The sequence below is a fragment of the Typha latifolia genome, chromosome 2 (genome assembly GCF_019914945.1).
Source record: "Typha latifolia isolate L0001 chromosome 2, TyphaL0001v2, whole genome shotgun sequence".
Taxonomy (NCBI): domain Eukaryota; kingdom Viridiplantae; phylum Streptophyta; class Magnoliopsida; order Poales; family Typhaceae; genus Typha; species Typha latifolia.
This window is the reverse complement of record NC_133087.1, coordinates 18,336,221-18,363,437: the sequence shown is the minus strand read 5'-3', so window position 1 is coordinate 18,363,437 and position 27,217 is coordinate 18,336,221. Positions and strand designations below refer to the sequence as shown.

At 40.8% G+C, this 27,217-nt stretch overlaps 7 protein-coding genes across 10 annotated transcripts; 2 read left to right on the top strand and 5 right to left on the bottom strand.

Annotated features, from left to right (window-relative positions):
- Window positions 1-149: 149 nt before the first annotated feature.
- LOC140782004 (putative UDP-rhamnose:rhamnosyltransferase 1) lies at window positions 150-1,481 on the bottom strand. The gene has a single exon (XM_073128318.1). It carries the CDS (start codon window positions 1,479-1,481, stop codon window positions 150-152), a length of 1,332 nt encoding a protein of 443 aa, XP_072984419.1.
- Window positions 1,482-2,123: 642 nt separating this feature from the next.
- Window positions 2,124-3,461, bottom strand: LOC140782003 (UDP-glycosyltransferase 91C1-like). The gene has a single exon (XM_073128317.1). The coding sequence runs from the start codon at window positions 3,459-3,461 to the stop codon at window positions 2,124-2,126; it is 1,338 nt and encodes a 445-aa protein (XP_072984418.1).
- A 1,019-nt stretch (window positions 3,462-4,480) lies between these two features.
- On the bottom strand, window positions 4,481-7,032 carry LOC140782803 (nifU-like protein 1, chloroplastic). The gene is made up of 3 exons (XM_073129583.1): window positions 6,632-7,032; window positions 4,975-5,111; window positions 4,481-4,899 (listed from the first exon to the last, which is right to left on the bottom strand). Exons 1-3 carry the CDS (start codon window positions 6,978-6,980, stop codon window positions 4,711-4,713), a joined length of 675 nt encoding a protein of 224 aa, XP_072985684.1. The 5' UTR covers window positions 6,981-7,032; the 3' UTR covers window positions 4,481-4,710.
- A 159-nt stretch (window positions 7,033-7,191) lies between these two features.
- LOC140782802 (protein AGENET DOMAIN (AGD)-CONTAINING P1-like) lies at window positions 7,192-10,682 on the top strand. 2 transcript variants are annotated; one of them, XM_073129581.1, is made up of 4 exons: window positions 7,192-7,754; window positions 8,035-8,451; window positions 9,770-10,183; window positions 10,361-10,682. In XM_073129581.1, the coding sequence occupies exons 1-4, from the start codon at window positions 7,320-7,322 to the stop codon at window positions 10,373-10,375; spliced, it is 1,281 nt and encodes a 426-aa protein (XP_072985682.1). In that variant the 5' UTR covers window positions 7,192-7,319; the 3' UTR covers window positions 10,376-10,682. The 2 variants fall into 2 exon arrangements, with proteins under 2 accessions (XP_072985682.1, XP_072985683.1); XM_073129582.1 differs by having other exon boundaries at window positions 7,199-7,754; window positions 9,773-10,183.
- A 1,985-nt stretch (window positions 10,683-12,667) lies between these two features.
- On the top strand, window positions 12,668-18,032 carry LOC140782134 (long chain acyl-CoA synthetase 1-like). Its single transcript, XM_073128548.1, has 20 exons — window positions 12,668-12,867; window positions 13,440-13,607; window positions 13,729-13,792; window positions 13,875-13,964; window positions 14,103-14,159; window positions 14,299-14,347; window positions 14,507-14,583; window positions 14,671-14,710; window positions 14,792-14,886; window positions 15,185-15,352; window positions 15,512-15,622; window positions 15,758-15,845; window positions 16,027-16,093; window positions 16,168-16,243; window positions 16,384-16,501; window positions 16,607-16,852; window positions 16,926-17,065; window positions 17,149-17,331; window positions 17,455-17,574; window positions 17,678-18,032. Exons 2-20 carry the CDS (start codon window positions 13,462-13,464, stop codon window positions 17,759-17,761), a joined length of 2,019 nt encoding a protein of 672 aa, XP_072984649.1. The 5' UTR covers window positions 12,668-12,867; window positions 13,440-13,461; the 3' UTR covers window positions 17,762-18,032.
- A 461-nt stretch (window positions 18,033-18,493) lies between these two features.
- LOC140782133 (uncharacterized) lies at window positions 18,494-21,784 on the bottom strand. Its single transcript, XM_073128547.1, has one exon. It carries the CDS (start codon window positions 21,650-21,652, stop codon window positions 19,598-19,600), a length of 2,055 nt encoding a protein of 684 aa, XP_072984648.1. The 5' UTR covers window positions 21,653-21,784; the 3' UTR covers window positions 18,494-19,597.
- A 951-nt stretch (window positions 21,785-22,735) lies between these two features.
- On the bottom strand, window positions 22,736-27,169 carry LOC140782279 (probable pre-mRNA-splicing factor ATP-dependent RNA helicase DEAH2). 3 transcript variants are annotated; one of them, XR_012107844.1, is made up of 7 exons: window positions 26,604-27,169; window positions 25,660-25,850; window positions 24,445-25,529; window positions 23,899-24,147; window positions 23,578-23,816; window positions 23,378-23,496; window positions 22,736-23,175 (listed from the first exon to the last, which is right to left on the bottom strand). XR_012107844.1 is itself a non-coding variant. In XM_073128763.1 (7 exons), the coding sequence occupies exons 1-7, from the start codon at window positions 26,877-26,879 to the stop codon at window positions 23,049-23,051; spliced, it is 2,163 nt and encodes a 720-aa protein (XP_072984864.1). In that variant the 5' UTR covers window positions 26,880-27,169; the 3' UTR covers window positions 22,736-23,048. The 3 variants fall into 3 exon arrangements, 1 of the variants encoding a protein (XP_072984864.1); XR_012107843.1 differs by having other exon boundaries at window positions 23,899-24,124; XM_073128763.1 differs by having other exon boundaries at window positions 23,899-24,024.
- Between the last annotated feature and the right edge of the window lie 48 nt (window positions 27,170-27,217).

The following is a 27,217-nucleotide window of genomic DNA, read 5'->3' as shown; positions in this document are numbered from 1 at the left end:
CCCACTTATTACCGCCTAGTCCCTGCAATTTTGGGAAGGGCTCAATGGATGTCAGTGAAGGCAATATGCTTCAATCTCTAACTTTGTAAATTTGGGCTGCATTCAGTTCAGCCATAGCCCAAGTTATGTAATAGCTCATTAAGGTTACATTACTCTCGAAGTTTCATCTTTGGATGCCTGTTTGCTTTCAAATACTCCACAAATTTCCTCACGTATTGGTCATGCAGCTCTTGGCTCCCAAGAACACCCTTCATCTCCTTAGCTTTATCTCTCAAAGCCTTCCCTTCTGAGTCTACCATGACCAACCTCAAGGTCTTAGCCACGTCAGCTGCGGTGAAAATTCCGTCGTCGTCGTTCCTGGGGACCTCGGCTCCTATCCCCTTGTGCACCAGGAGCCTTGCATAAAGCCCTTGATCATAGGCCAATGGCAGCAAAACTAGGCTCAATCCAAACTGTAGGGCCTCCACCAGCGAGTTCCAACCGCAGTGGGTCAGGAATCCACCAACGGATGGATGTGCCAGTACCCTAACTTGTGGGGCCCAATCTTGCAGCACAATCCCACGGCCCTGTGTTCGATTCTGAAACCCGTCAGGAAGCCCATCAGTCTTGTCTTCTTCTGTGATTCTCAAGGCCCATATAAAAGGCAGCTGGGCTAATTCCAGCCCATTAGCCAGCTCGTGCAGTTGCTGTCGGCTCAAGTAGAGCTCGCTTCCCAACGCAACGTAAACTACTGAGCCAACTTCCTGCTTGTCGAGCCATGCGAAAGCTTCCTCCCAGTTCTTGGTTAAACCACCGACAGCGGCTGAGTCATTCGGTGGGAAGTGGCCGAGTGCGAGGACCGGCTTGTTGTATAACTGCGGTAGGAGGTCGAACCATTCTGGCTCTAGTTCGGTGCAGCTTCGCATCGCAACGAGATCGGACTCCGTTATGGATGACCATACCCGATAACCAAGCGTGAGCCCGGAATCATCGACGTCGAATAATTGGCTCAATACTTGCCTGGCCTCGTGGGTCCGATATGCCAGCGGTGTCGCAAAGGGGACCCATCGGGGTGGCCCAGTTAGGCGCTCGGGCTGAGGCCGAGACCGCATGCACATCGTGGGCCACATGAAGGCATTGGGCGCTGCCCCGATAAGGTTGACGAGTGCGCACCGGATGCCGAGCCCCGCGGCGATGCGCGTGGCCCAGTAAGAGGCGAAGTCGATCAGGATCCAGTCTGGAGCAGGGGAGGCCCACTCAAGGAAGCCCATTAAGGGGCCTTCCAGGGAGTCGATGTCCTCCCCTGGGAGAGGGACCAAGTGGATTAATGGGCTTCGGATTGAGTGGACTAAGGCTAGCCTTTCTATGACGGGCTTAGTGGAGACGAAGGAGATGCAATGACCCAGTTGGGCTATACGATTGGAGAGCTCGAAGAAGGGGTTGAGGTGGCTAAAGCCGAGCCACGGGAGCACGACTATGTGGAGCCTATCACCCTTCTCCATTGTTGATGCTTTGGAACTTGGAAAGTGAGAGAGCTAGTTAGTGAGGTTTGTGGGGGTGGGGGGGTGGGTGGCATGGGACTTGGAGCACTGACAAGAGTACGTGTTTATAGAGACACGCAGTAGTTGGTGTCACCGCAGTCACATGTTCCGTGCATGCTTTGCTTGACTTTGGCCGTTACAAGCTGAGGAGAAAACCTCGTCAGTAACTGCTATGCTACACATGTGTCATCATGCATGGTAGCTGCATTTGACTGGTAAACCATACTCCTTTTTTTCTACCAATTGTGCAGTCAGTTGCTTTGCTGGCTCCCATGCTTGTTTCCTTTTAGATACTCCACGAGTTCCCTCACTTATATTTGGCAGGCATGCATGCATGCATGATGCAGCTCTTCGCTTCCAAGAACGGCCTCACCTCGTCCGTTACAAGTCATATTAATGCAGTAACTGCAGTGCTGGACACGTGTCAACATGCATGGTAGGCACAAACACGCCAGTCGTTGACTAGTCAAGTTTATATATATATATATATTATTTTTATTAAGATGCTAAGGAAGATAATTGTTTGGTTACATGCATGCATCTCTGACAAACTTTTTAACCTTCAATTTTTTTTTCCTACCAATACCACATTGAGTTGCACTTCTAGCTATTCTTGTTTTCTTTGAGAAACTCAATAAATTCCCTCACATATTTGTCATGCAACTCTTTGCTTCCGAGAACGCCCTTTAACTCCTTGGCTCTATCCCTCAACTCCTTCCCCCTTGGCTCCACCATGACCGACCTCAACATCTTAGCCACGTCAGCACCAGAAAAGTATCCATCCTCGTCGTTCCTCGGGATCTCCAGCCCTATCCCCTTGTCCGCCATGAGCCTAGCATTAAGGCCTTGGTCATATGCCAGGGGCAGCAACACCAGGCCCAGCCCAAACTGAAGGGCCTCGACAAGTGAGTTCCACCCGCAGTGCGTTAAGAACCCACCAACAGATGGATGGCCGAGTATCCTAACTTGCGGGGCCCATCCGGTTCGCACGAAACCAAATCCTCCACGTATCCGTCCCTCGAACCCATATGGGAGCGTATTAGGCTTCTCCCCTTTTGAGCTTCTGAAAGCCCATAGGAATGGTAAGTTAGCTTGTTCCAACCCATGGGCCAGCTGATCCACTTGGTCTTGGCTCAAGTCGAGCTCACTTCCGAATGCAACGTAGACAACCGAGCCGAGTTGCTGCTCATCTAGCCAAGCGAAGGCCTCCTCCCAATCTTCCGTTAGACTACTACCCGAGTCGGTCGGTGGGAAGTGGCCGAGGGGGACCACCGGCTTGTGGTACAATTGCGGCAGGAGCTGCAGCCACTCGGGCTCGAGCTCGCCGCAGCTTCGCAACGCGACCACATCGCACTGGGTTACCGATAACCGCACCCGGTAATTCCCCATAAGGCCGGAGGCGTCGGTCCCAAATATAAGGTCCAATATTCGTCGGGCCTCGTGAGTACGGTAGGCCACTGTGGTAGTGAATGGGACCCAATCGAGGGGAGCGGTGACCGCACCGATTTCGGGTTTGGAATTGAGGCGCATGGTAGGCCAGATGAAGCCATTCGCCGCCGCACCATATGGGCTCACTAGGGCGCACCGGATGCCGAGCCTCGCGGCGATGCTGGTGGCCCAGTAGGCAAAGAATTCGAAGAGGATCCAATCTGGAGGAGGGGAGGAATTCCTAAGGAAGTCCGTGAAGGGCTCTTGGAGAGAGTCCAAGTCCTCTCCTGGGAGGGGGACCAACTGGATTGATGGGCTTGGACTTGGACTTGGACTTGCACTTGAATGGTCGGATGCGAGCCTTTCTATGTTGGGCTTCGTGGAGATGAAGGAGATGTGATGGCCGAGTTGGGCCATACGCTTGGAGAGCTCAAAGAAGGGGCTGACGTGGGTGAAGCCAACCCATGGGATCACCACAATGTGAAGTCTATCACTCTTCTCCTCCTCCTCCATTTGTTAATGCGTTGTGGGAAAGAGACAGAGAGAGAGAGAGGTAGAGACTAGTGAAGTTATGGAGTCAAGGTGAGCAATGAGAAGTGGTGGATTAACTGGCGTATTTATAGAAGACACGGTATCATATGAGTGGTTATCCAGTGGTGGTCAAAAGAACTACAGTAACGTTAGAAGCAGCAAACTTTTTGACAGTGCCAGTTATATTTTCTTAAAGTTGTTGTCATAAAAGGTAAGCGTTTAAATGACAGTTGGTGAAATTTAAACTTTTCTCTAGAACTTTAGATAAGCTCACTTGGAGAGGGAAATGATCAGTTCTTTAGTTTAGTTCCACATTGGTAGGAACGAAGAGGAGTAGGATTGCATCTCTTATATAAGGAGATGTCGGAGAACCCTCTATTAGGAGTTGGAACAATCTAAAAAGAGCGTTTGACCACTAATCATAAAAACAACGGCTCTAATTAGGCTAGAGAATGTTATTTCGTATGGAATGTACCCCCTTATGAAAAGATACACATTTCTAATAAATACATCTCTAAAACTCTTTAAAACAGAGGGAAAGAAAAACACCTTAAATATAAATATAATTCAATTCTCTTATTTTCAATTCTTTTTTTTTCTTTCTTTTAAATAAGATTACTTACTTCAATCTTTATTCTTGATCTTGAGGTTAGTGATTGGTCCTATGAAAATATAGTACTTAAAAATTCGATAGTGAAAGCAATATATATATATATATATACTTTGAAGAGTAATCAACGTGTTTCAATTTCTGGCCTTGCACCGACAAAAATTTTAAGAATTAATTAGTAGCTTTACCTTTACCTTTACGGAGAAATTATTATTTTATATATTGCCATTTATTTTGATTTGATTCATCTCGTACTATACAAATTTCTCTTACACATTGGCCCAGTAAAGAGGTCTATTTGGAAAAATGATAGCATGGTCATTAAAATCTTATGGCGAAAGCTATCAATGAAATAATTTAATTACAAGTAAGATAAATTTTGCACGGCATATTGTGTCATACTTATGTCCATACTAATATAAGATGTTTATTATACAGTACTTCTCCAACCTATCCGCACAATATTATCATGCAACAAGCACACAAGAAATACCATCAAGATTATCTTCTCCTGTTGAGGGAAATTATAGTAGACTTATACATCATAATCAGGCATTCTTCTCCCCTTTTATCTGGTTTCGATTAGTTTTTCCTAAACCCATGAGGTGTAATTCAACAAAACTAGCTGGTGAAAGAAACATTGATGATGTCCGGAAATTTTTCCTTGATAGCTGCTTTGATGCCGCTGGCTATGGAATCAGGTCCCACATACTTGATGTGGCAATCACCACCATTTACGGAAACAACTTCCACACTGCCGCCATAATTCTTGATTGCGGGTCTCAGTATATCCAAATGGTTGTCCACTGCCTGCAATCAATGATTCCAATCTACGTTAGAACCCAGTATTATCTTATTCTGTATCATGTTAGATGAACTACTCACCTCGGCTGTCGTTTCAATCTGTGATTCGTCGAAAACTTGGCGGATATCTTTGATTGCTTCCCCAAACTTCTCCTTCAAAACTCGCTCAATTCCCATCTTCATGGTCGTTGTTGAGCTAGGACAGCTTCCACAGGCTCCTGTAATGCCAAAAAAAAAGAAAGAAAGAACGGCTGTTCAGAGAAATTGAAAATGAATGAGCAAAAAGAATCCTATTTATAGGACCAACACAACAAACAGACCAACATGAACGGTTAACCAGAGCTTATGAACTTGCACTCTACATGTGCTCCATAAAGCAAGTGAATAACCGGTTTTGTTCAGATTATAGCTACACTCTTGGTAGCATATGTCTGTAAGTGCACCCTATGCGTGAAACTGTCTGCCAGGTAAGCAAAGAAGCAACTCAGTAACCATTACAGCGACATTCTTGTGGTATGACATGGACTCTTACCAGCAACAGCAAAGGTTTTATGTTCTTTTAATTCAAAAGGCACGATTGTAGGATAATTGATGCTACACAAGTTATCTCTAGTATAGGTGCAGAAATTTGACAGCCTAATTTCTGTAAGAATTTCACCGTTTGTGCTACACTCTTCGACATTTCTAACTAGTCAACACAAGAATGAAGTATGCTGCATGGCATAATTTTGCTAATAAAATTTGTCATCAAAGCATCGTCATAACTACCTAGATCTCTAAATACCCTACTTCCAAAGAATCCTACAAGTAAGAACTTGTCTTCTGCGATGCCATCTTAGAATCCAAAATAGAGGTTGTTGTGTGTTCCACTTTTCTTGTGCGTGCTAGGATCTCATTAAAAGCTGTTGGCTTGAACCACACAGGAAGTAGTTACTTATTCAGCTTTCTTTCTATGGTTCACTATCATCATTCCGACAATCTAGCATTGATGAAACTTTTCCTTCCACCATGTTGCTAGTAGATGTATAGATAAAACTTGGTATTTCAAAGACATCAATGCCCATAGTTATACCATGATGAAAGTATTTCATTCAGAACTACTTCCCCCTTTACACAGCCAACATACCTCCAATTCATAATCCATTCACGTCATTACAAGGTTATGCATCTAACGTACCAGGAATCTAAAATTAAATAAAAGTGGAAAGATTTCTTCAGGCAAATTTAACTGAAGTCAGATAATAATATGTTGGCAACATAAGGGATTAAAATCCACCAATTTTTCATTGTGCATTAGAGAATTTACGATTTAGAATTCCATCTCCACCAACAAATGCTCATAACTAAGACCAATTTACATGAAAGACAAATGCTTCCCGTTAATTTAGAAATCCATTCTCAATCAACCGAAATCCTGCAAGATATCCAAATTCAGTTTCCATCCAGAAGTACTCAAATTCCGCGGTCCGATCAACGCACAAGGGATGAATTTCATGCCTCAAGTTTGATTACTTCGAAGCCCGTTTAAATCAACCAATGCTGGATTTCCCAAAATGATTAAAAAACCCAGCTTGGAGATGAAAATTCTCCACGAAATCAAGCCCACTAAAGGTTAACATTTTCCAGATTGAAGAAGGAAGAACCACTCCGGAAAAAAAAAATCCTAATTCCCTCAAACCCAGCACAAAAAATTGTTCAAAAGCAAGAGATTTGATTCAAACAGCACAAAAAGACAGACCTTGGAGCTTGAGCGAGATAACTCCATCTTCCACTGAGACCACATCAACGTTCCCCCCATCGGCGATGAGATAAGGGCGGACGTCCTCCAACACCCAATTCACGTTCTCCGCGTTGAGCTCATACACCTTCGCTGAGTACAGCCCGGGGGACGACGAAGACTCAACTCCCGCAGCTTCCGAAGCATTCGAAAAGGGCGACGAAACAAAAGTCCGTATGACCCGAGAAGGACGAGAATGGTGGCGGACTCGAAACAAGGGAGGAGGAGGACGAGAACGAGAACGAGGAAGCGATCTCAAGGATGAGAGGCTTGGGACTCGCGGCAAGGCTGCGGTGGCCAAGGACTCCATTTCTCTTCGTTCTTAGGGAAATATCTCTACTCTGCTTTTATTAGGTGCTGTAAACCCCTTCTGGGCATTTTTGCAAACATCTTTCCGGCAATCCGCAGCAGAAATTTACGTAAAGAATTGCACTTTGAACCTTTAATTATATGTTTGAATATAAGGGTGTTGAATGCAAAATGCCCCTATTAAAAGAAACTTTTTCACCTCCGGTGACCGCACTAACTTCATCTCCTTTGTTTTCCACGCTATCCGTCTTCTTTCCTCTTGCCTTCCGTTTCCCGCCAAAAATAGTAACCATAACATCAGAGCTGGAGAAGCCTCACCCTAGTAGGTGGAGGGGTAGAGATGCCATCGTTGGACTTCATTACGGGGGACGAGGTGGAGGTCAGCAGCGACGAGGATGGATTCCGCGGCGCCTACTTCGCCGCCCGTGTCGTCCGCTCCATGCCCAATCAACGCCGGTACACCGTGGACTACGACGCCTTCGTCGATGACTCCGACCCCTCTCGCCCTCTCCGGGAGACCGTCGACGCCCGTCACGTCCGCCCCCATCCGCCGCTGCGCGCTGCCGCCTCGGGATTCACTCTCTACCAGGTCGTCGACGTGTCCTACAACGACGCGTGGTGGGTCGGGGTCGTGACGAGTGTGGCGGGCGTGGGGAGGAAGAGGACGTACGCCGTCTGCTTCCCGGCGTCGAGGGAGGAGATGGACTTCGGGCACGAAGATCTCAGGGCGCATCTGGAGTGGGTCGATGGCAAATGGGTTTTGCCCGAATCAATGGTTCTTGGGTTTCTTTGCTCTTCTTTCCCTTTAAAACCTTCTTTTCTTTTAAAATATGGGAGGAATTGTGGTGTTTATAATCCAAACTTTGGAAATTCACTTGAAAGATACTATATAGTTGATTTGGACTTATGAGAACATGAATAGGTGCTGATGTGCGTGTTACCGTTGCAACTGGTGTTGATGCTTACATGCTGTTTGACATAATGACAGTTTGGGAATTTATAGTATATAAATTGGGCGCTAGTTAATAAGCATTAACATTCAGTTTCATCCGCAGGAATCATCCAATTTGATGCATGAGAAAGGAAGTCAAGTTGAAGTTGCCCGGCTAAGAGAGAACTTCGCTGTTGCTTGGTTCCCTGCTGTCATTGCTAAGGTGATTTGGGAGAACAGTTTCTTGGTGGAGTATATGGATCTGAGAAATGATGTTGGCACAGAGTTGCTGAGAGAGATAGTCGACTTGCAACACATCAGGCCTTGTTCTCCCCGTGAACCTGGTGTTAGTTTTTGCATGCTTGATGAGGTTGAAGCATTCTATGGTGATGGCTGGTGGCCTGGAGTAATCACCAAGATTCACGATGGCTCATCATATACAGTGAAGTCTATACATTGGGACAAGGAGATAGAATTCAATCAGACAAAGCTGAGGCTCCGCTATGATTGGGTTTGTAGGCAGTGGATCCCGGCATCACAGGTTCGAATAATCTCGACAAGAATCTTCTCCTTTATGTTCCACACTATCCATTTCTAAGTTTGGTGTTTAGACATCTAGATATCATTTTTGTCGTTTCTTTGTGTACACATTCTTATATATTTTTCTAAATCATCCATTGATAGCGCCTTGAATATAATATATGTTCATAATCCATGCTTATTTGCTGCTGTAATTTGTAAAACAATTTCTTCTGATAGCTGATTCCTATATAGCAGCTCAAAATGTTTTAGGGCCATATAGATTGTGATCGAACACATTATTATTTCCTTATTAGTTGTCAATTTGTGGTTATGTGCAAATTTTTTTTTGTGTAACATGGCCTTGATGTAGCTTATTGATCTTGATATTTGAGTTGTGTAAAATTAGTCAATTATTACACAAATTTTTTTTCCCATTACATCATGATAACTTCTTTTTACTATTTGTCCCGATTTGAAGCTATGGTGATTTATTTTATTGTTTAGTTAGATTTATTGCCTTTTTTGCATCTCTACCAACAAGCATATGAATTCAACTGTTAGTTTCAATCAACGTTGTTTAGACCATTGTTTTTCAACTGGTAGAGGTAAGTTTACATGGGTTAAACTCCTTCACTATAAAGTTAGTGAAAATGATAATCTAGACTCAGTTTGAATTCTTTTGATATAGAATATAAACTGATAAAAAGTTACTTACTTAGAACACTACTTACTATTGTTAAATTGTTCATAAAATCACGAGTCTAGCTAGTTCAAAAAAGTACAGCATGTTATCATACTAATGGCAGAAAAGTTTAGTTGACATATATTCTCAGTGATAAACAGTGTTGTTTGGGATCTCAGTCGAGCATACAGTAACCAAAAACTAGTGGCAGAGTAACTAGCAAATATTCAAAAAAATAATGGCCCTTTCATTCTCAAATCAAGCTACAATAACATCAGTTTCATAACTCCTTAAATTTTGAGATTCAGTTTCAAGCTTGGCTGAAAAGTCTAAATTATGAAAAATAAGAACAACTTAAAACCAAGATTTTGTCATATATATAAGTTAATATAACAGAGAGTAGCAATTGATATCTCTAAAATCTACCTGTTTGACATAAACAATTACTGAATCCTAAATACGTAGCATAGCGCCCCAGGGGTCATCGTTGATTTCACCTTCATTCTATATAAAAAAAAATCATAATGGCTTGTATCACATTTTTGCTTATGTTAGTTTCAATTACTATGCACTATCATTTATTGCTGGAACATGCGGCCTTACATTGATTTTGTAGTCTTTTCATAGTAGTTATTGCTGATCTGTTTCATTTCAGAAGGTGCTGGAAATTGAATTCGTAAAAGGGAGAAAGGTTGAAGTTAGCAGTGATGATGAAGGTTTTCGTGGAGCTTGGTACACAGCAACTGTTGTTAAATCAGTTGGGAAGAAGTTTCTGGTGGAGTATCAAAATTTGAGAACTGATGATGAAACTAAGCTTTTGACAGAAACTGTTGGTCCACGACATATCAGACCTACTCCTCCGAACACTCCTGTTGTTGAATTCAAGTTACTTGAAGAAGTTGATGTCTTCTATAATGATGGCTGGTGGGTAGGAATAGTATCAAAGGTTCTGAGAGGTCCAAGGTATATTGTGTACTTCAGGACTTGGAATGAGGAGATGGAATTTGGGCATGAAGAATTGAGGCTTCACTATGATTGGATTTGTGGAAGATGGATACAGGCTTCTCCGGTATGCAATATTAACATCTTTATTACATAATGCATATATGATTGTCAAAATGCCTTTGGAAGATTTAAGAAGCCCAACAATTTTTATCTAAAAATAATATCCTTAAACATCTCTGTTCATTGTCTGGCAGTGAGATATGGCTGTTCATGATACTGAGGAATTTGTGCTATTTGGCAGGGGCTGCAGTTGTGATATATGGAAGGTTACTACTGAGAGACAGTTCTGTTTCACTCTAGTGTGCCAATGATAAGAAGGGTAAATTCAAGACGCTTCAGAGAAAAGTGAAGAGGTTTAAACGGAAGCAAGATGTATAGTTCTTTTTGTTCATTGATTAAACAACTGGTATTATCAGCATTTGTAGGTTGTACAATTGTAGCCAATCTAGCATAGCACACTATACAAAACATATGACCGATGAATGCTCCGATGTTATCTTTTTAACTGGATATTGTGCCCTCTTAGGAATTCATCAAGTTATAACATGTGGAATTTCTTGGACTATAGCAAGTTGGGCCTGAAACAGGTATAGTCATTCCTTTTCAACCTATTTTTCATCGATATAAGATGTATAATCTTCAAAACAGCATATATGTGACAATTTACATCAATAGAAACAACATGGTTCTGAGTTTGTCTAAGTAGCTCTCTTCATTCAATAAAGCGGGTTCGCTGTATCAGACGGTTGTGGGTACATCTTTGATGATCTCAATCCCTATTGTACTGAAAGAGAATTTCCCTGTTAGGAGGAATATTGACATTGTCCATCTTACTGTTTGATCAAGAGCATGTATTCAAGACTAGCTAGGCTATACATTTATGGCCACTCTAAGCATCTATGAAGGCATCTAATTTGCAGGCGAAAACTTAATGCAGGGCGGTTGGAATGTAGCACCATCCTTATCAGTCAGTGCATATCCTGTGCGACAATGGTTGCATATTTTTTTTTCTTTCTTTCTTCCTTCCTTCCTTCCCCTCGTACCGCATAGTATTTCGTTTATCTTAGTTCAAACTCCTTTTTTTTTTGGTTGAGAGAGAGAGAAGTTCAAACTCCTCTTTTTAACTCTTCTAATTTAATCAGAAGAAAGAATCTTTCAGTTATCACATGCACAGTTCCTACTTGCGTGTAAATATCTCGTGAAGCAATGAACAATCCCACCCACCCAACCACACTTACACTAGGCCAGTAAGTATCAATATGGATACAACTCCACATCAAGGACATTTATCAAGATCAAACTACCACCCAAGATAAGCTTTTACCAAGTGGGGACGGGACCTCTTCTTTTTTCAGATGCAACACTTAACACTCCCTCCACGCATTTAATATTACATTGAATAGCTTGCAGCACGTCTTTTCCATCTTTCTTTTCTGGATTGCCTTTGATTGTATAGATTGCTATAAACCGAGCCAAAAATATAACTTTATGAACAGTTCTTGGCTTATTTAGAGTTGGATGCAATGCATGGGAAAAAGGTAACTAGGTAGTCCAACTTCACCGCTTATCATGAATTTAAGTTCGTCACATCTCTTTGGTGGATAGCCAACAAACTTGCAACTGTCGATTGGCCACATGATGATCCATAACTACTCCTTTTAACATCTACCCACCCAACATACCAATGTATCTCAATTTTTTATAGATAAAAGGAATCTTCATGTACGGGGTTGATCTGTGATTAACGTCAAATAGATCCTCTGAAGTGTAGATGATGTTACCTCTACATCGGATTAATCCAAGTGTTCTTTCTCTTCACTGTGGTCGAACAGTAGAAAGGTACTACTTAGAACTTGGATTTCAAAAGGACTTTGTACTCCTCGCTTCAATCTATGCAATGCTCTGTTACATTGTGGAAGTGATGTTAAAAGATTGGCAAAATCTTCATGCGTTGCTTGTGATGAATTTCTTTTGGGCTCTCAAGAAGGATCAAACTCTCACCTGCTCCATTTAGATTCTTCATGACGCAATGCGCATGTATTATGTATGAATCAAGGAGTATTTCCGGTCTCTCTGTCGCTAGAAGTTGTAGAGTTAGGGAATAGAGGATGCCATACAATATCTATAGTTAATGTACTTGTTTGTCAGGTCAACCGTTCTCTAATTTACTGAATTGGAATGAGGATGGAATTTTATTGGTGAGCATTAAAGAGACCATAGGCTTTGAAACTTCTCTAATGAGTGATTGATATCCACTTGAAGATTGTCATCAATTTCTCACCTGCTCCTATCTCCCTTTCTTTCTAGACTAATCTCCAAAGGAGTCCAAGCTGAAATAGTTGTAGTATTCGATAAATTTGTAAAATAACAAACTATTAGCAGTTGTTTAAATCCCTATGTGCAAATTGTATCGAAATGGATAGAAAGCCACCGCTCTTTGCGTCTCATTCGACGTCCCTATGAGGCTCTTTGGGGCCCATTATTTCGCGCGCCGCGCTAACCTAATCGGTGTTTTTAAGTGTACATAAAATATCTCTTCCACAAAGTTAATGCGGCTTTCTCTTCTCTCTCTTTCTCTATAGACTCTAGTTAATGTGAAATGGAGGTCTACTTCCAACTCTCAACTACTAGGCTATTGCCAACAAAGGTGTCTCTGTTTATCAACTTGCACTACAAATTGTAGTGAAGCTTGAAGGGTGGCGTTGTTGCTTGTGCAGAGCTTCTTCTTCTGAGTTTTCTCCATCGATTGTAAGCATTTCCTCTACTTTCTCTCTCTCTCTCTCTCTCTCTCTCGCTCTCTCTCGCTTTGTGTGTGTGTGTGTGTGTGTGTGTGTGAATCTCTTCTTGGTTTGCAGGAAATGGGTTTATGGAGGTTCCCATGAGTTTGTTGGGTTTACTTGGTTAGTCTTAATTTTTTTATATAGATAAATAAATGGTTAATTTAACCTTACTTGGGTATTATGGGTTTCTGGAGCCACTGTGGATTTATATGTTTATGAGGCCGTTCTGATCTATGTGATGCTTCTTGGGTCGACGTCCTTTTCGAGATTTTTATTGGTTTTGATTACATTTCCTTTTAGTGTAAACGATTATGAATATTCTTTGTTCTTTCTTGCTTTTCTATCACCTAATGCAGTATACACGCTTCTCTTAAATGGCGTAAAAGAATTGTTTATGAACTGGGTATTGAGAGCAAAATCTTTCCGTGTTCCAATCTTCCATCTTTAGTTTGTTTCTCCATCTCATGACATGTGGAAACTGTTCTCTCCTGACTGTTTCTTTTTTCTTTTTTTTCTCATTCTATTCTATGTGCCTATTAGGTTTCATACGTGGTAGAGAATCATGAAGGTCTATACAGTTAAAGTGGAAGATGGAAAGCCTGGGAAGGACGGGCGGCCATCGGTCGGGCCGGTGTATCGGAATGTTGTGGCAAAAAATGGCTTCCCACCACCTGAACCTGGCATGTACACCTCATGGGATGTCTTTAGGTGCTGAGACTTGAGCTTTTAGGTTCATCTTATTGATGTGTGAATATTGTTGGTAAGATATCTAGGGAGTTAGACACCTCTAGAATTCAAGGGCTTAGTCTATGATTTTCTTATGTTTCAGGGTAGCAGCAGAGAAGTACCCAAGCAACACGATGCTCGGATGGCGCGAGTTTGTGGACGGGAAGGTATGCAAAGTTGAACAGTCTCCTATCTTCTCTATTGCACCCTTTTGGAGGTTAAGAAAGCTCCATTTTTATGAAATTATAGCCAGGGCATTATTTATGGAAGACATACAAGGAGGTCTATGAGGAATTACTGCAAGTTGGTTCTGCTCTCCTGCAGCTAGGTGCTAAACCTGTAAGAACTGTATGCTGAATTTTTCTGTTTCTTTAACCTGCTATTAGCAAAATTTTACTCTCTGTTAATTTTTGAATTATCTATCATCTGGATAAGGTTATGTGAAGATGCTGATTATACTATGTTAATCTTCTATAGGGTTCACGAATAGGGATATATGGAGCAAACTGCCCTCAATGGATAATCGCAATGGAGGTATTGTTTATATCTCTGCCGTACTACATGTTTTATGTTTATGACGGAGATAATATTTATTCACAAGTTTCAGAATGAGATGTCTTTGTACTGGGTCCTTCTTAACCAATAACTGCTTATGAAATTGGCCTACCTGCAGGCTTGCAATGGATACAGCCTAACATGTGTTCCACTGTATGATACTTTAGGTAAAATAACTAATATAAATTCTTTCATAGTTTCATGCAGTGCATAAGCTTTTTTATGGAGTTTATCTGTTCTTCCATTCCTCATTAGTCACATGCACTGTACTATTCCAACTAATTATGGAGCATATTTAACATGTCTCGTTGCTTTTGTGATAACAGGGTCAGGAGCCATAGATTACATAATAGAGCATGCAGAAATTGATATTGTATTTGTGCAGGATAAGAAAATGAAAGAAGTGAGGATGTTTATATATTCACATATTGTCGTTCTCTAATGATCATTAATGTTTTGAGCTAAAAATTATTAATACTTTTGTCTGCAGATACTATTCTCTGATTGCAAATCTGCTCAGCGGCTGAAAGGTGAAATTATTGCTAAGTTTATCATGCGATCTAATTTCCAGGAGTAAATCTAATATTTTGTTATTTCCAATGTGGTTGCAGCAATTATTTCTTTTACTTCAACAAGCAAGGAACAAGTTGATGCTGCTTCCCAAATTGGATTCAAGTTGTACACCTGGAATGATTTCCGTCAGATGGTTAGTTTCCAGATTGTATGTACATTTATCAGGAATAGCTAGCAAGCAAGAAAAGAATATGGTGATAGTTAATGATAGAACTTATAGAACACTTGGCTCGAAGTTTCACTATGCAATCCCCTGTCATAATGCTTCTGCATCTCTATGGAAGCTTCAGATTAATCATGTGTTTATTGTTTTTGTTATCTAAAACATTTCTGTGATGTTCACTGCATTTTCCAATCAACAACTTGATCCTTCTAATTTTGGATTCATCTTCTCTTGCTTCTTTTCAACTGAATTTGGAAGTTCTTTGCAGGGAAAGGATTATCCATCTAATCCTTATCCTCCTCAACCTCTTGATATATGCACCATAATGTACACCAGTGGAACCAGTGGAAATCCGAAGGGTGTTATTTTGACTCATGAGAGCCATGCAATGCTTGTAAGAGGGGTAGACATCTATATGGACCTGTTTGATGATAAGGTAACTAAATATCTTTCTCCTCCTCCAAAATGGTCACTCCTTGAGTCTTGGCATATCTAGGAGACCAATATAATGTAGGCTGTAACTGAAATGAAATACTGGTTTTCTTTTCTTTAATTTTTGTGCTAATCGAGAAGTTACTGCCTGTTGCATTATTAGATGACGGTGGATGATGTGTATCTCTCCTTTCTTCCCCTGGCTCACATTCTTGACCGCATCCTTGAGGAGTACTTCTTCCACAAGGGGGCCTCTGTTGGATATTACCATGGAGTATGTGCATGCTCTATAAAAAAAAAAAATTCTCAAGTATTTAAAGCTATTGTACATAACTACATCCTGGTGCATTTACAAGATTCTGTTACTTTTATTTGAAAACTTCTATGCTAATGTTTCACTCTGATCAAGGATATTAATGCTTTGAGAGATGACATTGCGGAACTAAAACCAACACTTCTGGTTGGTGTCCCTCGAGTTTTTGAAAGAATTCATGAAGGTATTGAACCTTATTTTTCCTCTTCATATATTAATTTCTTTCATTTGCATTTGAAGTATGAGAAAGAAAGAGAGTACTTGAAGGTCTTGAACATTACTAAGCTTTAATTTTGTGGCTAATCATTTATCTTGCAAATTCTATTGATTTTCTACTTGATAATTTCTGTATTATTGGCATCAAGGTGTGTTGACGGCAGTAGCAGAACTCAGACCACTGAGGAGGATGATCTTTAATCTTTTGTACAGACAGTAAGTCGATGTATTTTTAGACCTATTACTGGAAAAGAAAAGTACTGATCTGTTTATCTACTGTTCCATTTCAGCAAACTATCATGGATGAAATCAGGATATTCGCATAAGACAGCTTCCCCATTTGCAGACCTATTGGCATTTCGCAAGGTCTTATCTTCTCTGCCTCTAAACTTCATAACTGATATATCTGTAATTGTAGAACATATAATACACCTTTAAAGCTATCTTTCAGGGTGTTTACAATAAAGTTTATCCTTTATTTATGAAATTTTGCTTTTTCTATTTAGGTCAAGGCTAGGCTGGGAGGACGTATTCGCCTAATAATATCTGGAGGTGCCCCACTGAGTACTGAGATTGAGGAGTTCTTGAGAGTCACTAGTTGTGCTTATTTCACTCAAGGATATGGTAATTTACATAAGTCAAGTCTTCCATTTATATGTTTCTTTCACAACCAGCATCAGAAAGACAGAAAGAACTATGCTGAAATTAAATGTGGTCTTGCACGTACAGGATTGACCGAGACTTGTGGTCTGAGTTCTGTCGGATTTCCTGATGAGATATCCTTGATTGGAACTGTTGGTGTTGCCTCCACATATACTGAGTTGCGGCTAGAAGAAGTACCTGAGATGGGTTATGATCCGCTTGGGGTACCCTCACGCGGTGAAATATGTGTTAGAGGGAAGACTCTTTTTTCTGGATACTACAAAAATCCTGAGTTAACAAAGGAAGTGATGATAGATGGATGGTTTCATACAGGTGAGTAATGGCTACTTCAAGTTAAAATTCAACGGACAATACAAGAATAGTAACAGTAGTTCTTTTCATTCAGGAGATGTTGGAGAGATGTCTGCAGATGGCGTTTTAAAGATTATAGACAGAAAGAAGAACATATTCAAACTATCACAAGGAGAGTATGTTGCATCTGAATATTTGGAGAAAGTATATGGCTTTGCTCCGATAGTTGAGGATGTAAGAATTTTCCATATTCCAGTTCATGATTAAGAGACCTAAGAGTAGTATGCTAAATAATAGCACATTTTCCTTTTCTTTAGATTTGGGTCTATGGGGACAGCTACAGATCTATGCTGGTAGCAGTGGTTACACCGCATCAAGATAACACCAAGAAATGGGCAGAGTTAAATGGATACAAGGGTTCATTTGCTGAACTATGTACACTTGAGGAGCTCAAGAAGTACATTCTTCAGGAGCTCAAGGCAGTTGCTGAAAAGAATAAGGTAATCTTTTTCTCTCAACAAGAAAGGGAATGATGCACTTTAACAATCTAATTTTTTCAAATAGAAATATGACACTATATTTCATGCACTTATCCTACAAATGACGACTTGTTTTCCCATCAGCTGAGAGGCTTCGAGTCCATTAAAGGCATTGTGGTGGATCCTCTACCGTTTGACATCGAAAGGGATCTGGTCACTCCAACTATGAAGAAAAAAAGAGTTCAGATGCTAAAGCAGTATCAGGTAAATAAGATACATAGAAGACCAGCTCTTCTACATGTGTTGCTTGTTTTCACTTTTTCTTACTCCACGCAATCTGATATGCTACTTCTTTTACATACTGCAGACAGAGATAGAGAAACTTTACGAAACTCTAGAGAAAGGAAGAGAGCGAGGGCGAGGAGACAAGACTAAGAATGTAGCATTATAATAGGAATGGAGGTCTACTTACTCCTTTCTAATTCACCTATCAGATGGTCGGTACCATGCAGCTAATAGAGGAGGCAGCATAAACAACGTACAAGGTTTGTTATCGAGCTCAAAGGGACAGCTAGGGAGGTTGGATCAGATGGTGAAGATTAAGTCGTTTGAGTCCTGTCTTAGTGAATAAGTGTTTAGTTGGTAAAATTCATCAGTTTGAGTTGAGCCACATTGTGTCGATGAATTGATTATGGTTTATTATAAAAAGATAATTTTCTTTATTCTCTCTCCGAGCTGGGCCAAACTAGTCACTAGTCAGAAAATAAAACCATCATCATAAATGTTGTCTACTTCCGACATTGGCGTTGAGATCGAAGAGGATGGTGATAATGAATCATTTAGTTCCTTCACTATTAATTTGGTCCTTGAACAACATGAGCCGCATGGCATCAAATAATGATATGTATGAGCTGTGTTGAGGGCATTATGGACTCTTACGATATCATAATAATAGAAGGGACAAAAATATTAGCATATGGAGATGTCATCCGTTCTACTAGTGAGATATCTCATTCGTAGACCAAGATATGTAACTCAGGTAGCAAACTCTTTCTTTCTTTCAAAAATCGAAAGTTATTTCTGGAGTTTAACAATACGATTAGGTTCATGCATTAAAGCATCCAGGCAACACTGGACACTTTACAAGCATGTATTAAAGCATTCAGAAATGAAGTTCACCGTATAATAGCAAAGACAAAGCTAGATGCCCATATATGGTTAACACTCTAAATGGGCCACTCAAATTGGAGCTCCAGTTATATTGTGCCACCATTTACATTCTTACTACGATAAAGGAAACTTAAAATCACCCAAGATGGTGAAGGATATAAACTTTGGATAACAAATTGTATGAACACAACTCTGAACAATAATAAGAGCCACTCATCTGAATTACCGATGAGGAATTTTCAGATGCCATCCATGGAATAGAGAAATGAACAAGACATTGGAAGTATCCTTGGTATTCAATGAACTTGTCCTCCATTTGATCACAAACTGGCAGCTACCAATCAACTAGCATATCAGTTCATCATTAAGTACCATGTAATTCTCCAAGTAGAACCAACAGTTCAATCAAACTATTGTTGTCACTAGAACTTTGAAGATCTGCACTTCCAAACCAACAACTTGACATACTAATGGTCTAGTAGTCACAATAGTACACATAAATTGCTGATCTAATTGGAAGCAACCAACAATTCTTTCGACAAATTATTGATCTTGTTGATCCACATATCCAGCAACTTGACTTTCTTAAATTTCCATTTTTCTCTAACGATATGGCAACACTAGCATGTAAATAAGCTGCAAATTGCCTTGAAAGAACTGTCCAATGACATCAAGCAGGTCAGCAATTATCCACCAACTAGTTTCATGCATGGACAATTTCTGCTGCAGTGACCATGTCCTGTTGAAGCATCTAAACCAGAAATTTTAAATTAACTTAATCAACCGAAGTTTCTGTGTGTAAAATCCTTCGAGAAAACAAGGAAGAGTGGCCTCTCCAGCTGCTAAGCAATATAACAGGCTCTTCAGTCTTCATGTTGACTGGCTTGGATTCCTCGTGCAAGTTGTTTGGCTATTAATGTCATCAAGTACAATGAGAACATACCATGATTTTCTGTGATGCTACTGACAGTGAAAAACTAACAACCATCACGGATGATGATTTGGGAAAGCGAACCTGACTGATGCCTATGCCATGAGCAATAGTGGCAGCCTGATCACAAGGCATATGGAGCTACCTGAAATCTTTGGACAATCACAAACTTCCCAGAAAGATATCTCATATGAAATGTACTATATTCTGTTGATGATCTGTAGCAAACAATTTGATGTCCGTACTCCTGTGGTCATCACCATCAGCAAGGATATCCTCTATAAGCTGAAATGGACCAGAACAACCCAACTTTGCAAAAACACCACGCACTAAGACATTCCATGTGGCAACATTTGGAGAAACGCCTTCAGATAACATCTTTAAGAGATATACCATAGCATCTTCTAGTCTCTGCTGACTGCAAAACCCAGAAATAAGGGTTGTGTAGGCAACTACATCTCGTGCACAATTCATTGCAGCCAATCCACCTAAAAATTGAGCAGCATCTTTAACTTTACCTTCCTCACAGTAGGCATGAAGAATTGCATTATAAGTGAGTGAATCAGGTTGAATTCCCTGAACGGTCATCTTCCCTATGAGTAGTAAAACTTCCTTGGTCATATTCAACCGGCATAGGCCGTGTATCATAGTGTTATAAGTCACTAAGTTCAACCCAAATCCGCATTCTAACATCTCATTCACCATTCTAAAGGCTTCCTTGTAGTTCCCGTCCAGGTAAAGACCATGGAGCAACACATTATACGTCCTGGTATTTGGTGGACATCCATATCTTCTCATCTCATCTAATGTATTCAGGGCACAACCCACTCTCCTATAGTCACATAAACCTCTGATCAATGTGTTAAATGTCACTACATTAGGAGGGCAATTTTCTGACAGCATGTTCTTGACAAGATCCTGGGCATGTTCAAACATGAGCATCCTACAAAAGACATCCACCATGCTTGTATATACAATGACATTTGGCTTGCAACCACTACTCATCATCATGTTCCACATAGATACAGCGTCTTCTAGTTCCCCTGCTTTGGAGAAGCCACCAATAAGTGTGCCATAGGTGTGAACATTTGGACGACAGCCATTTTGCTCCATCCCATTGAAGACAGCTATGGACTTCTTCAATTCTCCATTGTAGCAAAGACCATGAATTAAGATATTGTAGGTAATAACATTGGGCATCCAATTCTCTTGTATCATCCAGTTCCACATATCAAGAGCTTCATGTATTCTACCTTTCTCTAGAAATCCTTTCATCAATGTGGTGAAAGTAAGGATATTAGGACAACATCCTGTTACCAGCATCTGAGCAAAAACAGCACAAGACATCTTCAAATCCCCCAACTTGCAAAGCACATTAATTATAGTTGTATAGGTGATCACATTAGGGAAAATACCCCTACCCAACATTTCATCTACCATAGAGAACACACCTTCTATTCCAAATTCCCCAGCTATTCCATTTATTAGAGCATTATAAATAGACACAGCCGGTGGTATCCTCATCACGAGCTCCTTAGCTTCCTTTAATTTACCAGACCTACAAAGAGAAGATACTATTGTTGTGTAGCTCACCTCATCTGGACAATGCCCTTTCTTTGACATCTCCTTAAGAAGATCATAAGCAGCATCTACCCTCTCATTTTGGCACAGAGCCTTAATTAGAACATTGTAAGTGAAAACATTTGGCTCCATTCCATCTTTCTTCATATTACTATAGATAGGATTTATCATGCTAAATCTGTTATCTTTAAGTAAGGCATCCAAAAGATGGTTATAGATTCTGACGGTCGGCCTGCAGCCAAGATCATGGATCCGATAAAATGTTTTTAGGGCTTGCTCTGCTGATCCAATCCGAGCATATGACTTTATCACAGTGATGAAGGTGTCTTCATGGCAAGCTAATCCTTCCAACCTCATTTGCTGAAGAAGGTACTGAACTGCATCCATCTCATTCTCCCATCCTAGTCTCTCTATCATCACTTGGTATGTAAGCGGTGTGTGCTTGAAAACTTTGGAGCCAGCAAGAGACTTGAAATACTGTAGAGCAACAGCGATGTCTCTCTCACACCGTAATCTTTTGAGAACGTCAAGCTCTCTTACCGGTTGAGCATTTGTATCATTGACTTCCTCATGCTTGGATATAACATTCATGCATAGAAGCACTGGAGCTTTAGGCTTTCGAACCTTCAACAGCAACGAGAAGCCATCTTTCAAATACATGATAGGAGTGCGATTGCGAAAAGCTACAGATCTCCTATACGATTATAGCCATGATGCCAAACACATGCCTTATTCATATCTAGCATACCCAGATATCGAGAATCTGCTGCACGAGTACATGGAATATACTGTTAGCGGCAAAGATCCGTTACCCACCAGAAATGCACAATCCGGGACTAAACTGGAGCATCCCAACGAGCAAAAACAATCAGATCTCAAATTCCTAATATAACTCACTTAAATTCCCCGATTTCAATCAAAAGATGAGTTTTTTTCTTCTTATTCTTCGTTCCGCGTGGATTATCACAAAGAAAAGATTGCAAATCAGTGCCTAAAACGAATTCTGCAACAATACTGCAGCGATCGCATAACAATAGAAAGCCAGAACTCCCAGTTCAAGACAGGAACAGAAAAACCCTACCTAGAGAAAAAAAAGAAGAAGAAAATTACCGAGTTAAATAAAAGATAAGGACGCCCACTCGGGATTGCAATAAATAGAGAGGATATATAAGTAAGTCAAGTACCTCTGGCCCTGCTAATCTCGCACCCTAGGGGTTTATGCACGCAAGGCAAGGAACGACACGGCGCTTTAACAATGGAATAGGATAGCATATATCCCGCCTACTATCGGGAAAGAACTGGCGACTGCTTTTAAAGTGCATCACTTAGACATGTTTGTTATAAGTGGAAGACGGTATCTGAAAACTGAAAGAGGGACAATTACCGCGTAGATGTAGATTGAATGCAAGTCGATCATTCTTTTTAGTTTTTAGCTTCTTTTTTTCCAATTGTTTTCTTGACATTTGTCTACTTACATTAGATTGCCCTAATACGTGCGTTCTCAAACCACAGTGCTTGTCCATTTTGATAAAAGATTCAAGCCAGATTCCATTTCAACGAAAGATGAAACGCCTGTTAAGCCGCCTAGAAAAGAAGACTGGGTTTTGCAACCAACCTTGCAGGTTTCCTTCTCTCGAGAAAAAAGACCATCTTTGTAGTTTTCTAGTTTTATACTAGGTACAGACAGAAAGATAGCTGATAGCATATACTTCAGCTAGAGCAGGCAGAACAGAACAAAAAGAGTTGAACGACAAATCCCTGGTCAATTAAGTCCATTCTATTAGATATCTAAATAACGGCATCAAGAAGTACAAATAAGATATTTATCAAAAAGAAAAGGTACAAATAAGCTGCGCTACATATCATATGAGAAAAAAAGCCATCAGCATGCTCATCAATCAGTGATTCTATAAGGCCTCAGCGATTGACCAGAGCAATTGCAAAGCCTGCAGATTCAACATCCATTCCTATAAGGGACATGTTTATCTCTGATTCCGCCAAACAGAATAAATACCCCGCGTATCCCACTGCATGGAAATGAAAGTGCTATTGAAACTTATTTTCTAGTTTTATTATCTCCCTTCTCTTTCTCCCGCTTGTTGTACAGCCTTTCAAGTACACGCTTGGCCTCGCACGAGGGGAAATTACTGAGATCATAATAATGTGGTGCTACGTCGATCAGCCTGCAAAAGAAAGTTGACATAAATCTATCAAACCTCTGATTGACTACTACTACATGCTTCTGAAGCTGTACTGAAAGAAGAATCCTATTGTTTCAGTTTTATATAATACAGCTCATCTTACAACATAAACTAACACATTTTCCAATAACAAATTGAAGAATTAACTTCTTAAAAACTAATGAAGCTTAGTACACAAACTTACCACTCTCCACGAACATCTGTAACTGTACGGATAAAATTCCTACTTGTTAACACATATTCATTGTAGATGACCCACTCAGGTTTATGATCCAGGCAGTTCGAAGGGTGAAGATGAACCACCTACATGTAAATTACAGACTACATTACAAGTTGTTCAGAGATTCATAAAGAAGCATAGTGCTATTCTTGCATCATATTTACCTGATTGTCTTTCACAGTCAAGTAGTGTCCAGTTCGCTCAAGATGAGCTACCTGCATAAAATATCCAGCTAGCATAGCTTTCCTGATGTTCACATAATAGTCACGACTGTTGAAATCCGTGCTGCATAGCTTAAGGTTGAATCTAGCCATGATACGCACAAGCTGTTGTCTCACGTTGTCAGCAGACTTTAGTGCTCTCTGATTGATAAAATTTTCATAGCACCAAGAAGAATCTTCATCTGTGGTGATCCAAAAAGATTTTAATCACTGATAAAGGTAATAGAAAGTAAGATTATATAGAAAAAAGACCTTCACACTTACTGCTTTGCTTGTAGGCATGATACACATTCAAAAGAGTAAGGTGATCCCCATCAGTGTGACCAAACCGAGCTTTTGCCTCATCTGCTGCTTTTTGAGCCTCCCTAGGCCGGAGAAAGCAATTCGGTACTAGAGAAAGAAATGGTTATCACAGACGAGGCCCACGGTAGGTCAGCAGATGCATAGAGGCGAGACGAACACCATTTGCTTTGAGAGAATAACTGACAAACTGAAACTACATGCGCATCAGCCCTACACTTGCAATAACTACACGATCATGGCGATCAATGGCCTGGGGAGCCAAATGCAAGACAGATGCTGATGACAACCCTAAGTGGACAAGCTTAAAAAGCACATGTACACATAGTTGAACACATGCTTTCGTGTTTAGACTCAAAAGCATTTTGATCAGGAATGCATATGCAATGTGTACAAAGTGACACATGCAATATACTATAGCAAACAGGGGAAAAGTGCTCATAATACTGACCTAGGAGTCTCAGGAATTCTCTACAAAGATGAAAGAAAAATAAAGAAGCCTCTGCATACCTGAAAGCATGGCCGATATTGAGAGGATCTCATTGGAACAATTGAATTCTGGACTAACGACGAGCATTTTTGCCATCTGAGGATCCAAAGGAAACTCGCTCATGATTTCACCTAATTTTGTCAAGTTCCCATCATCATCCAGCGCACCCAAGTAGTTCAAAACCTCTAATGCCCGCATCAAGGTCTCAGGTGCAGGAGGGTCCATGAAGTCAAAATGGACTAAATCATCAATTCCCAATTTCTTCAAAGTGAGAACAGTATTTGCAAGATTAGATCGTAGTATTTCTGGGTAAGTCTGTGGTTGTAAATCATTATGGAAACTTTTCTCCGTATAAAGTCGGAAGCATTTTCCAGGTTGCGTTCTACCAGCACGCCCAGATCTTTGATGGGCACTTGCCTTTGATATTGGAGAGACCAGCAAAGACTCCACACGTATCCGTGGGTTATAAACCTTTTGTTTTGAAAACCCAGGATCAATGACATAAACTATCCCATCGATTGTTAAAGATGTTTCTGCAATATTTGTCGATACAACAATCTTCCTTCCAGGAGGACCATCTTCTTTCAGTGGGGCCGGAGCAGGCTCAAAAATTTTCTGCTGCATTGCAGGAGGTAATGTAGAATACAGTGGTACAGCTTTTACAGGGCCAACCTGGTCACCCATATTATTGATCTCCTTTGTGATTTTCCGGCATGCATCTTCAATCTCCTCTTCTCCTGTGAGGAACACTAGAATATCACCCGGAGGTTCACACATGTGTATCTGCACAACTGTCCGGATGGCAGCTTCCAAATAATCCCTTTCAGGGTCCTGCGTATAGAAAATCTCAACAGGATGGAGCCGCCCAGGTACTTTCATTAATGGTGCTCCATTGAAGTAATTCTGGAATTTCTCAGCCTCAAGAGTAGCACTCATCACGACTAATTTAAGATCAGGCCTATTCCTGAGAACTTCTTTAAGAAGCCCAAATAGCACATCTGTTGCCAAGGTTCTCTCATGAGCTTCATCAAGAATGATCACCTTATATCTCTCCAAAAGCGGATCAGCCATTGCTTCTCTCAAAAGCATACCATCAGTTAGGTATCTGATATGAATATTCACCGGACATGGCAAAAATGAGATTAAATGACAAAGCATGCAGCAAAATAATTTTAAAAAGTTCAAAAAATAAAATACACTAGCATTTCCACATATCGAGAAAAACAGTAGCTTACTTTAGAATAGTTTTATGGCTACTGCAATCTTCAAAACGAATGCTATAACCAACTTCTTCTCCAATTGTTACATCCATTTCCTCTGCAACTCGACGGGAAACAGACATGGCAGCAACTCTACGAGGTTGGGTGCAAGCAACCATTGAGCGCTTGCCTCCAAAGTCATCGGTTTCAAGGACAAATTGAGGAATCTGTTTGACAAAATTTTCCATGCATCAATAGCCCACACAAAATGCAGAATCTGGTGATGGTGCTAGAAGATCTATAAAAAAGGATTGCAAACAGAAATAACTTCAATACCTTCCTGGATCCATTTAAAAACTAAAGATGATAACAATAAAAGCACCATTCCAGCCTAGAAGTAAATTAGCTCACTATAACAACTGAGGCAAATTACAAACGACATGTGGAACAAAAAAGAAAACCAGAAAATAGCATGGCACACAATAAAAGTTAACGCCAGAAACATTACACTGCACAATATACCACCAACAGCAGAAAAAACCCCAACTCCCTCCCTTACACCAAAGGCATTTCTTTAAGATCTGTTATCCCTATCAATAAGAATTCTACATATATATTTTATCAAGACAAATCATGACTAACCGTAGTAGAAAAGCAAGGCATGATTGCATTAAAAAAAATGGTTCAGTTAACAACCTAAAAGCTAGACCCACTATATCCACATCAATCATATGTAAGTACACTATACTAACAAAAGCTTTCATTTTATGAATACTTCCAAGTACATATTGACATCCTCCAGATATCAAAACTTGCCAACACGATAAATCTCACCCAAGAACTCCATAATACGTCCTTGTAAAACTATATCCGAGGCAATACCTCAACACGAAATAGCACATCAAGAACATTATACAGTCTCATACAAATCAAAACTCTATAAAAAAACTCTTAAAATAAGAAATCATGAAGGATTATACCTGCGTGGTCTTTCCACTTCCAGTCTCCCCGACCAAGATCAATGTCTGATTACCCTTGAGCACCTGCAAAAACTCCTCCTTCTGTTGCCACACCGGGAGCGTCTTCCTCTTCGACAAGATCTCGAAGTACCTCTGCGAGTACGGGCGTCCGGTCCACCGGTTTATCGTCGCCGAGACGGCGGAGGCGGCGCCGTTCGACTTCGCCAGCTTCGCCGAGACGGAGGTCTCGTCCACCACGTCGAAGAGGCTCACCTTGCGCTTCCTCTCCGTCGACATCCCAGGTCCACCTCGATCGAAGCAATAAAACTAGGAGATGCGGATAAACTCCAGATGCAAAGGAGAAGGGCCTCGCCCAAACCTTAAAAACACAAGGAGCTACGAGTAAACTCTTAGAGGGGAAGGAGAAGGACCTCGATCGGAGGCCCAATGGTGGATTCGGACGACGAATGAAGCTTTCTTACGGATCTCGCGGTGGAGGAAAGCGGAGGAGAGCTAGGGTTTGGGAAAGAGGGGTCGTGGGGAGGGGTTTGGATACAATTTAGTAGCGCGAGATAGAAAGAAAGCCCTAGATTTGGGAGAAGATGCGCTTATATATGGTCGAGATAAGAGCACAG

Excerpts from the sequence above, each read along its gene's own strand:
- LOC140782803 (XM_073129583.1), bottom strand. The coding sequence starts at position 6,980 with ATGGAGTCCTTGGCCACCGCAGCCTTGCCGCGAGTCCCAAGCCTCTCA. Across the intron at positions 5,112-6,631 it reads TATCTCGCTCAAGCTCCAAG|GAGCCTGTGGAAGCTGTCCT; the intron begins GTCTGTCTTTTT and ends TTGGCATTACAG. Across the intron at positions 4,900-4,974 it reads AGATTGAAACGACAGCCGAG|GCAGTGGACAACCATTTGGA; the intron begins GTGAGTAGTTCA and ends CATTGATTGCAG.
- LOC140782802 (XM_073129581.1), top strand. The coding sequence starts at position 7,320 with ATGCCATCGTTGGACTTCATTACGGGGGACGAGGTGGAGGTCAGCAGC. Across the intron at positions 7,755-8,034 it reads GGGTTTTGCCCGAATCAATG|GAATCATCCAATTTGATGCA; the intron begins GTTCTTGGGTTT and ends TTTCATCCGCAG. Across the intron at positions 8,452-9,769 it reads AGTGGATCCCGGCATCACAG|AAGGTGCTGGAAATTGAATT; the intron begins GTTCGAATAATC and ends GTTTCATTTCAG.
- LOC140782279 (XM_073128763.1), bottom strand. The coding sequence starts at position 26,879 with ATGTCGACGGAGAGGAAGCGCAAGGTGAGCCTCTTCGACGTGGTGGAC. Across the intron at positions 25,530-25,659 it reads AGCCATAAAACTATTCTAAA|ATACCTAACTGATGGTATGC; the intron begins GTAAGCTACTGT and ends TATTCATATCAG. Across the intron at positions 23,176-23,377 it reads ACAGATGTTCGTGGAGAGTG|GCTGATCGACGTAGCACCAC; the intron begins GTAAGTTTGTGT and ends TTTCTTTTGCAG.
- LOC140782003 (XM_073128317.1), bottom strand. The coding sequence starts at position 3,461 with ATGGAGGAGGAGGAGAAGAGTGATAGACTTCACATTGTGGTGATCCCA.
- LOC140782134 (XM_073128548.1), top strand. The coding sequence starts at position 13,462 with ATGAAGGTCTATACAGTTAAAGTGGAAGATGGAAAGCCTGGGAAGGAC. Across the intron at positions 14,887-15,184 it reads GGAATGATTTCCGTCAGATG|GGAAAGGATTATCCATCTAA; the intron begins GTTAGTTTCCAG and ends AGTTCTTTGCAG. Across the intron at positions 16,502-16,606 it reads TTATTTCACTCAAGGATATG|GATTGACCGAGACTTGTGGT; the intron begins GTAATTTACATA and ends TTGCACGTACAG.
- LOC140782004 (XM_073128318.1), bottom strand. The coding sequence starts at position 1,481 with ATGGAGAAGGGTGATAGGCTCCACATAGTCGTGCTCCCGTGGCTCGGC.
- LOC140782133 (XM_073128547.1), bottom strand. The coding sequence starts at position 21,652 with ATGTATTTGAAAGATGGCTTCTCGTTGCTGTTGAAGGTTCGAAAGCCT.